Source organism: Hevea brasiliensis, chromosome 14 (genome assembly GCF_030052815.1).
Source record: "Hevea brasiliensis isolate MT/VB/25A 57/8 chromosome 14, ASM3005281v1, whole genome shotgun sequence".
NCBI lineage: Eukaryota > Viridiplantae > Streptophyta > Magnoliopsida > Malpighiales > Euphorbiaceae > Hevea > Hevea brasiliensis.
In genome coordinates, this window is record NC_079506.1 from 83,748,920 (window position 1) to 83,760,129 (window position 11,210).

General features: G+C 31.9%; 1 protein-coding gene across 1 annotated transcript; it reads left to right on the plus strand.

Annotated features, from left to right (window-relative positions):
• Window positions 1-2,792: 2,792 nt before the first annotated feature.
• Window positions 2,793-3,985, plus strand: LOC110666956 (ethylene-responsive transcription factor 7). The gene has a single exon (XM_021827642.2). The coding sequence runs from the start codon at window positions 3,037-3,039 to the stop codon at window positions 3,739-3,741; it is 705 nt and encodes a 234-aa protein (XP_021683334.2). The 5' UTR covers window positions 2,793-3,036; the 3' UTR covers window positions 3,742-3,985.
• The last annotated feature ends 7,225 nt before the right edge of the window (window positions 3,986-11,210 follow it).

Below are 11,210 nucleotides of genomic sequence, written 5' to 3' on the forward strand. Positions count from 1 at the left end.
CTTCCCGACCGAAATTCGGTCGATCCGGCAACTAATCAGATCGGTTCTTGTGTCTAAATCCATCTACTCGTCGAGAGCTTTCCATAGACACCAAGAACACCGAAATCCATCAAGCGGTTTGTCCAATTTTTGCCCGGGAAGTTTTAGCCCATTTTGACTTTTAGACTAGATTTCTCGCAAACCGTGAACCCCAAGAGAAAACCGAGAGTACCAGAGAGCTTCGCGGCAATATAAATTTCAAAATTTTCTGACACCGTTTTTCAGTGGGTCCCACGGAACTTCCCAGTGTTTTTCCGAGAATTAAATGAGGTTAGAAAATTCTGAAAAATTTATGTACTAACCCCCGTGTTGTGGGCTTCGTGTAGGTATCTTCAATTCGCAGAAATTCGACAGTTGTTTGGGTCTGTGAATTTCCGGCCAGACAGACTGGTTACCGAAAAAGTCTCCGGATTGAATTGAGATTTTGGCTACCCCACCATTGTCAGACATCCCTAGCGCATCTCCGAAGTCGGAATCGGCATAGGTAAACTCGAACCTTACTTTTTCACAATTTTCTAGTGCTTAAATGAGATTAAAAATTCGTAAAATATTTGTGGTAACTCAGAAAATTATGATTCTTTTTGCAATAGCCTAGTAATATTGTTAAAGACCGCGGGGCAAAGTTTTAGAATTTTTAGAGCTTATTTGGGCAGTTTTTGCAAAATGATCAAATATAAGGACTAAACTGTAAATTTATATATTGTGATTGATGACTGTTTGGATGGGCCCAGGAGGGGCTGTGTGATGTGATTGAGTTGTGGATACATGGATTGTGAATATAGAAGTGCGTTTTGAGCCCTTTTGCAGGTTGGGTAGGTCCTAGGTATAGGGGAGACTCTGCAGGATTTTCGGCACGACTTAGGACGTATTTGGTCTTTTCTTGATTTGTATTGAGTCAATTGTATTAAATAATTATAATGTAATTGTCAGGTGAGCCGGGACAGCCTTCTTCCTCCGCCCAACCGCCATAGTGATTGCTGTCAAGTTTGTGAGTAAAATATTAATTTTAATTGTAATTTCGATATTATTATATGTTCAAGCATGCCCATGCATCATTTATATGCATATATCTATGTAGTTAAACTATAGGCACGATTTCTGTTGCATTCATAACTGTTAAAGTGTCATGGATGTTGTTGTGGTAATTTGGAGCAGTGTGCATGCGTTGGCGTGCGTGTGATGTGGTGTGGACTATGGATAGGACGGGTAGACACGGCTTGAGATCTTCGCTGGGACCCGGTCCTTCGGGGCTAGTCACGGCTTGAGTTCTTCGCTGGGACCCCGATTTGGTATATTAAGCGAAAGTCCGGCTTGAGTTCTTCGCTGGCACAAGTTATATAGGGGATCAGCTCCCATATATTATGATTGATATTACTGGGTGTGTGAGTGCTCCAAATTACCTTTTTGCTGTTATGATGTGAATTTATTGCTGATGTTGCATTTCACTCTACAGGGTGCATTAGTTTTAGATAGTTATAGAGATTATGGTTAAAATTGATATTTTACTCTTTGAGTCAAACGCTCACTCCTGTTCAATATTTTTCCAGGCCACAGGAGGATATTTTTGAGGTTAACCTGTTTTTCTCCCTCGCAGGTCATCTATTTATGTTTGTGTAATTCTACAAACTTCTAGAATTTTCGCATGTGTTATAAATATTTATTTGATTGGGTCTGTAATATTATTATCATGTTGGACCTGTAGACGCATAACTTTATGCATGTTTGATGGGCTGGATGAGGGAGCTGAGCTCCCATTTATTTTATGATGATATGAGTATGTGGAGGGTGAGCTGAGCTCCCAAGTTGATTATTTATTGTGTTTACAGGTCGGGTGAATCAAAAACTCCCTGTTGAAAGGTCTATTTTATGGCCGGACTCTGTCCGGTTGATTTCTTGAAATTGGGCTCAAATGGGCCTTAGAGTTGGATTAATGAATAGATAGACTTACTACGGGCCTCGGGGGCTTTAGGCTGACCCAGGTCCTAGTGCCGATCCGGCCCATGGGTTGGGTCGTGACATATATATATATATATATCTTCATATTATAATTTTTTTTATAGGTAATGGGGTTAATTTAAAGAAATTAAAGAGTTGTTCTCTATTATATAAATAATATCTTTAATTTTATATATATATATATATATTAGAGACACAATCAATCGAATATAATTAATAAGTTATATAATCAAGATAATTAGAAATAATTTTGAAACAAATAAATATATAAATTTAAAATCAAGATATCTTGCATTTTTAAAGCAGAAGAGATCAATCAATTTATTGGCATGATTAATATATTCATTAATTTGTCATTTTTTAGTATGATCTCATTTGGATGAGCCATATTCACTTAGTTAACAACATGCAATAATGAGACCCATTGAACTAACATCTAATTTTATTTAAAAAATTTGATATGATTTTTTTAATTTTTTTAATTTTTATTTTTAATAAAATTTTCTTATACTTTTCAAACAAGTGATAAAATTATTGGTAGAGTTTTTTTTTTTTTTTTTAATTTTCACTATATTTTTATAGATATTATCCGCAATAATACATCAAAACATTATGTCAACATTATTATAATAATTTCATTTATTTGTATGCGCAGATATCATATAATTTATCGAGAAAATAAATATATATTTTATAAATAAAATTAAAATATTTAATATGTTAAAATAAAAACAAAAATAAATAAATAAATATTGAGTAGGAGAGAAGGTGCCTCGTGCCATCCGTTTCCTCCTGACCCATCAATTCCCATCCTCAAACCCAAAAGTTCTCTCCTGCCTCGTCTCTATCTATTTCTGATTTCTATACCATCATCGCCTCTCTTCTCCTCTCCGCTATCCATTCCACAATGGGTTCATTCAAAAATATGAATTCTTGATTCTGATTTCTTGATTTTTGGTGTTGATTGTGGGTTTTCTTTCGGTTTTGCTCACAATCCACCTTCTTGTTTCTATTCTTTCTTTATCTTGTTCAAAAATCCGTATGGGGAGAAGAAGAGCCGCCGCCACCGCCACCGCCGCCGTAGCAACGGAAGGAGCAGCGGAACCAAACGGATCTGCACCTCAAAATATCACAAAGGGGGGAGAACCCAGATATAGAGGAGTCCGGAAAAGACCGTGGGGCAGATTCGCCGCCGAGATCAGAGATCCCTTGAAAAAGACTAGAGTTTGGCTCGGCACCTTTGACTCCGCGGAGGATGCAGCCCGTGCCTACGACGCGGCCGCCCGTGCCCTCCGTGGACCAAAGGCCAAAACCAATTTTGCCATTTCTTCCTCCCATTTATCTCCTTTCACTTACCAAAATCCCCCCGACGCTTTGATTGATCATAGGTTAGATGCAGCAAATGAGTTTGATGAGAATCAGATAAATCCCCAGAGACCCACATCTAGCGGTCAGAGCAGTACATTAGAGTCTTTCAGCGGTCCCAGGCCACCGGGGATAACAACAGCAACAAAAAGATCTGGGCTTTTGTTGGCTGCGAAGAAAACACATCGTGGGACTCCAGCGATGGTGCTGGAGGATTGTCATAGTGATTGTGATTCATCTTCTTCGGTGGTTGACGATGGTGATATTTCATTCTCTTCCTTGCACTGCCGTAAGCCATTACCTTTCGATCTGAATTTTCCACCGTGGGATCAGGTTGACTTTGTTATTGATGATCTCCAGTGTACTGCTTTATGCCTTTGATGATAACCATGATTAGAAAAAAAAAATCAAATTTTTAACACGCAGTATTGATAAAAAAGAAAAAAAAAAGATTGGTTTATGAAAAACTCTTCTTAATCCGTATGAGTACGCACATTGCACGATTATGTTTTCTTGATGATCTTATTGGTCATATTATGATGGATTATTAAGCTACTGGTAACAGATCCATCTCTGTAAATTTTTCTTCATCTTCTTCCTTTAATAGAAAGACATCTACTGCATATACATTTGTGTTTTGTACTACTTTTGCTGCTGCTTTGTAATTTGCTTGTATTGTAGCTGGAGTAATTAAGAACATAATGGCTGTATCTGGTTTATTGTTAATTGGGTTTTCTTTAATTTTGACAAAGAGTAGATGCGATGAGATGGGTGGGGAAAAAGCAGCAAGGAACCCTTTCCTTTACTGGTTATGAACTTGGGTCATGGTGGCTGCTTTTTTTTTTTTTTATTCCTTGCATTTCTATAGAAGAAATTAAAATCTTTGATTTTAGGTTTCATTAGGATATGGTGGATCTAGCTGAAAATAGGATTTCTGGGTATAAAAGATAATTTTTGTGGTTGAAGATTTTAGCCTTAATATGGTCTGTTGTCAACCTAATCTTTACTAAACTAGTTTACATTTCTTGTTGAAGCCTAGGAGAAATTTTAGTGGAAACCCCAAACCCACACACTTGTCTCTGGGCTAGAACTATCTCCTTATTGAATCTTTCCATGATTAGATGTTTCTTTCAGTCATCACACAGCTTAGATATTTGAAAAGCTTCTCTAATAACATGAATTGCTTTAGCTGCTGACAGTTCTTCTTCTTCTTTTACTCCCTCAACTATCTGGGAAACACTTTGTTTCATGTTTGAATTTCTCAAGAATTAGAATTTGTGTTTGGACTACTTATTTGTATTTGGAATTGGGATATTCAATCTGTCTCTCACCGGCTGAAACCTAAGCTAATTGATTCAGGTTTACATTTGATATGAATAGAATGAGGAACATGAGAGGAGTGTTGCAAGTTTCCTCACTTTTTAGCTGCCTGCATTTTGATCACCCTCTACAATACCTTTGATTCAAGTATGGCCATGTATCATCTTTTAGATTTATTATTTTTCTCATAGGGTCCTTTCAGAACCAAAAATGAAAAGAAAAAGAAATTTCCCGACTCTAAGAAAGTAAAAATTGTGAAGAGAAATCGAAAAAAGCAAATTGGTTCTCCTTCCATAAGTTCTGACAAAGAAAACGCTTCAGGGTTTCTTAGCAAAGAAAATTCATTCAGGTTTCTTAGAACAGGTGGACTTGGGCACGTTCCAGGTTTCTTAGCAAAGATCTAAGATGATGTTTCAAATACCACACGAGTTACTGAATTCTGACAATGTGGATCCGAATAAATTACCCTTTTCATAGAGATACATCTTTGCCTTTTAAGCAAGAGGATGGCAAGTTACAAATTTGGTCTCGGTAGGACACATTTGAATTTAATTTCTATTATTATTATGATATTTATAAATGAAATAGTTAATGATGAGTTATTTATTATTTTTTTTTTTTCAAAAATGGTGGCTTACTATTCTATATGTGCTCTTAAGAAAAGGAATTTATTCATTTTTGGGGCTTAAAGGGATTTGGAAACACATTGGGGGGTGGTTTAAAAAAGCTGGGCCAAGAAAAAAAAGGCCAAGATTACTGATGAGCCCAATTTTCAAAGCCCATAAACAGCTATGGGGTCTGGGGACAAAAACAGGTAGGAATCAAGAAAAGGAAAAGCTATTTCAGCCATAAAAAATAATAAATAAATGCCCTATTTGACATTGATGTTCTGCAAAAAAAATATTATATCAAAAAAACATTATTTTAAACGTTGCTAAAAGAAAAATTATTTTATTATTTTTAAATTCTTATAATTAAATTTAATTTTAAATTAATTTTTAATATTTTCTAATTATTATATTTAGAAATATGATTTTTTCAATATCAATTTTAATAATAATACTAAATAGAAAAAAAAAAAAAAGTTGAACCATCTAATTATTGAAGCTTTATGGCCCATCACCTACCGTTAGACTTTTTAATTGATACACAACCAAGATGGGTTAGTGTTTTTTTAGAAGTTGGTAGTGCAATTCTGAGCTTAGCCACTCACCACCGGTACTGCAGACCTCAGTAGGGATGATCTTGCACCAATTACAACTTCTTTTAAAGAATGAAATTTGAAAATAATTAAGTACCAAATCTTGACAAATTGAGTAAATGTTGTGGATCTAGGGTTTCTCCTTTTGAGGCATACAACTATTGTCAAAGATGGGTCCCTTTGATGCATAAATTTTCTAGCTTTCCAATCATGTGTCATATTGCTACTAAGATTTTATATGTTTAATTTGACAACTTCAAACACTTCTTCAATTGATTATAGGGCTAACCCAAGGCCTATGATAAGGGTGTCATTATTCATTTATTAGTCTTTTTTTTTTAATTATTTTTTTAAAATTATTATTGGTTCTCATTTCAACCTATATGGATGCTTGAAAGGATGAATGTGGAAAAATATATTTTTTTAAAAAATTATTTTTCATGTTTTTCGGTGTTTAGATATTTAAAAAATAAATTAATGGAAATTATTTTTTTTAAAAAATATATATTTTTTATATTTTAATAATCTTATTAAAATATAAAAATATTTATATATGAATGATATAAAAATATTTTATTAATTTAATATTGTAGTCAAATAATAAAAAATATTTTTATAAAAAACTTTCTTTTAAGAAAACAATTTCTGTATATGGAACTTCTCAAAAAAGAAAAACTTCCGTATATGGAAAATATTTTTTATATATTAGTTATTTTTTATAAAATAAATAAAGTCTTAAATTCTTTTAATAATAATATGTTCGATTCTAAAATTTAATAATTCAAATGTAATGAAAAATTCCCTTCTGGTATATATTAAGGATTAAAGTGTAAAATTAAGTTAATAAACTTTTAATTTGATGATATAGATTTATTTGTAGGATTAAGAAGTTTTGAGTTTGAATTTTGATTAAAAAATTATATAAAATTAAAAAAAAAAATGAAAATGTAAGTGGAATCAAGGATTTTAATAATTTAAAGATAAATAAGAGTAAATTCTAATTTGACAAAAAATAAAAGATGAAATGAGAGCATGAAAATTTTTTTCAAAATACCGGAAGGTTTTTCAAGATTTAAAAACTTTCTACTTGTATTTAGGAGGATAGAAAATTTTTTAAAATATAATTTTTAGAGATTTTTTAAAATTTTTAAAAATCTTTATTTTTTTTATTAATAAGTTAATAAGGTTTTCTCTTTAAATACTTTAAGATACCTTTCTTTTTTTTAAAATATTTAAAAAATTACACCTTGAGCCACTTAGATAAGTAACTTGAATTTTTTCTCTTCCTAAGCCTACCCATTTTTTGATTAAAAAAAAAAATATATAATTATAAAACTACAATTTTTTTGGCTATAATTTTTTTTTTTATTGTTATGTTATTGCCATTTTTATGAAATGAAGAATAATTCTTTCCTTAAACTATGTAATTATTGTAGTGTAAGATTTGAAATGATTGTCTATCGAATTTTGGGGTATGCTTTCCCTAATCAATTGACAAATCCCATGTGGCTAAAGTAACATGTTGCAAAACTTTTTCAATCTTAAACAATAGCACTATGGCTCACAATTACCCAATTCCATGCCACAATGATGGTCATCACATCTTCAATATTGATACCAGCCACTATGATGCTTTTTCCCATATATATATAATTTTCATGAACTCTATACATGATTAAAGATAAGTCATTTAAATTTCAAGAATTAATTAGCTCAAGTTCCTAAACGTGTTTATTTCTTACTTTCTCAATTGGATTTGAAATTATAAGATTGGACCATAAAGAAGAAATTTTTTTTTGAAATTTTACAATTTGGCTCATGGGTTTTGTTCTTATTACATTTTAATATTTAATTTTTTAAAAATTAATTATTTAGTAATTGAGTTTTACACTATATTATACTTTAGTTTTCAGATTTTGAGAAATTAATTATTTAGTTCCTTTAATTTTAATATGCAAAATAATTTTGTCCCTGTAATTTTAATATTTACAATAATTATATTTATTGGCAAAAGGATTAAATTATTCTATATATTAAAATTAAAGGCACTAAAATGTGATATAATAAAAAATTAGGGACTAAATAATTAATTTCTCAAAATTTAGAGACTAAAGTGTAATATAGTGTAAAATTTAGAGACTAAATAATTAATTTTCAAAATTCAGAGACCAAAGTTAAACTCAAAAATTAAATTGTAATTAAAAATTATGTACCAAAAATAAAATTTGATATCAATATTATTTTTTACTAAATATAAATAATTCGTTTTATAAAGTAGAAAATATCTTATTTATAAGTTTTTGAATTCAAACTTCATTTATGTATAAAAAGGTAGATAATTTTAATTATCATATCATTCACAATAAAATCTTAACATAATCATAAATTATTTTTATATTAAGAATAATGTGATAGATAAATATATAATTTATTTTTAATTATCCTGAAAATAATATGATAATAAATACATAATTGATTTTTAAATTATGATAATAATAAATAAATTTTATTAATTTAATTTATAATTATATGGTAGGCAATGATTTTTCTTGATTGTATTTATATTTTTTTAAATGATATACCATTAATAAAATTGAAATTATTTTTTTATACAATAAAAAGAACAATACAACAGAACGCAACATCAACGAAAAAAACAAGCTAGTGACAAGGAAAACACACCTTTGCACTATCAAGAGAAAGCCAATCTAACACACCACTAGAAGGAAAAGGTCACCCAAATGAGCAAAGTATTTAAAACACAATTTGTTTCCCTAAAATTATGAAAATTGTGTAATTTTATTTTCACAATATTGAGAAGATGTTTTGCTTAATTTATAAAAATTATCTTAAAGTATTTTGTCACGACTCAATCTATGCGCCGGACTGGCACTAAGACCTGCGTCGGCATAAAGCCGCCAAGGCCTGTAGTAAACCTTACTATTCCCAAATCCATGATTATGCCCATAATTTAGGCCCAACATGCATATAGGAATAATTTAAATTAAAATATTATATTTTTATTTCAGGCCAATTTAACCCGATAATTATTAGAAACTCAAATGAGGGGAACTCAGCTCAACTCGATTACATCATTTATAAATTGTTTAAGTATCATACAAATATTTATTTATTAACCTCAAGAATTTAAATTAACACAATTCCTAACATGGTATATACTACTGCTAACACATGCGGAGTTCTAAATTATAAATTTAGAGAATAATAATAAAATTAAGTAATTATTGATAACCTACGAGAAAAGAAGCAGGTTATTCTGAAAAATGTCTCCTCCTGTAGCCTGAAAAAATAAGGTGAATAGGAGTGAGAGAGTAAAATACCAATTTTAACTACAATTTCTATAGCTATCTAAAGCTAATGCATCATAAGGAGTGGAATGCAATATCATCAAAATTTTCATACAAATCACATCATAACAGTAAAAAAGTAATTTGGAGCACACACACACCTAATTATATTCAAACTGTACATATACGGGAGCTGATCCTTTATATAACTCTCTTAATCCAACATCTGCTAGCGAGTATCTCTCAAGCTGAACTTTCGCTTAATGAACCAAATGCGGGGGCTAGCAAGTGTCTCTCGAGTCATGCCTACCCCGACTTATCCATAAGAGGACTAGGTCCCAGCGAGTGTCTCTCAAACTATGTCTACCCGTCCTATCCATATTTAATACCACACATCACAAGCACGCTAATGTACGCACACTGCTCCAAATTACCATAAACAATATCTATGGCACTTCATCAATTAAGAATGCAATATAAAACGTGCCTAGGGTCTAACCATATAGATACATATTTATAAGTGATGCATGGGCATGCTTGAACATATAATAATATTGAAATTATAATTAAAATTAATATTTTACTCACAGTACACCAGAGACGAGTGTAGATGTTAGGTGAAGGAAGATTGTTGACCTTGATCACCTATATAATTTTATTGTGAATTTATTAGTGCTAATTCAAATAAAAATAAATCTAAAGAGGCAATATTAATTTATACCTAAAATTCGGTAGAGTTTGTCCTATACTTAGGACATATCCAACCTGCAACAAGATTCAAATAACACTTCTAAATTCTCAATTTTCACAATTACATCTCATCAATATCACATGGCCTCTCCAAATCAAACAATAGTCATAATTACATTTTAATCTCTATAATTGACGTTTTATAAAAGTCCACTCAAACAAGCTCTAAAAATTCTAAAATTTTTTCTTGTGGTCCTTAATAGGATTATAAGACTATTGCAAAAAGATTTATAATTTTATAATCACCTACGAATATTTTATGAATTTTTATTTTAAATTGGTATTAGCCGAAAATGAACAACTTGGAGTACGGGTTTACTTATGCTAATTCTGACATTTGGAACGCGTCCAGAACATCTGAAAATGCTAAGATTAACTATAATATCGATCACGTTCTGAGACGGGCTGTCAGGCAGCCGGATATGACTGAAAATGCGGTCCCGGCGGCGGTGAGCTATCATCGATCCAATTACACCTAAATTAATTCTAAATTTTGTTAATAATTATCATTAAATTATTTTTAAATTTTGGAAATCGAAAAAGTTCAAAAATCTCACCAAGCGATTTGGACCTTCCAATTATCGTCTTTTTCAAATGGTGTCCGATCGGAGCGGGACCAGTCCTATCTTGAAGATTTCACCGTCTTGAGTTCATTGGTGGTCTCTGATTTTTGATTCGACTGTTAAATCGCCGGAAAAATGGCTGGAAAGCTCACTACCGTCACTTTCTCTTTCTTTTTTCTCTCTCTTCGTTCCTCACTGGAAACTTTATCATTCCAGGCACGACTGGTCGAAAAATGGAGTTGGGCTCATGAGGAGTTGATGGCAGCTTAGATCACTGTCGTTGGTGGCCAGAATCGGCCGAAAAATGACCTGGATTTCTCTCCCTCTCTCTTCTTTTCCTTCCCTTTCTTCTCTCTCTCTTCCTCCTTGCCACTGGCCGCAGTCGCCACGCTCGACATCGTCTGCGATGGGGAGTCCCACCGCTACCGGTGTTGGTGGGCCGTTAGAAAACGAGAGGGAGAAAGTGAAGGGAAGGAGTGACGCGGCAGATGAGAAAAAGGAAGGGGAATGGGGCGTGCTGCTGCGTTTTTTAATTTTCTGAGTTTTTTTTTTTAACTTTTAATTTTATTGAAATCCTTAAACTTTTCTTGTTTGTTCACATAGGTACCTAATCTTTCTTTAATATATTTAAATTGATAATAATAACAATGTCAATAATAATAATTAATTTAATGACCACTAAATCAATTGTTAATAATATAAAATAAT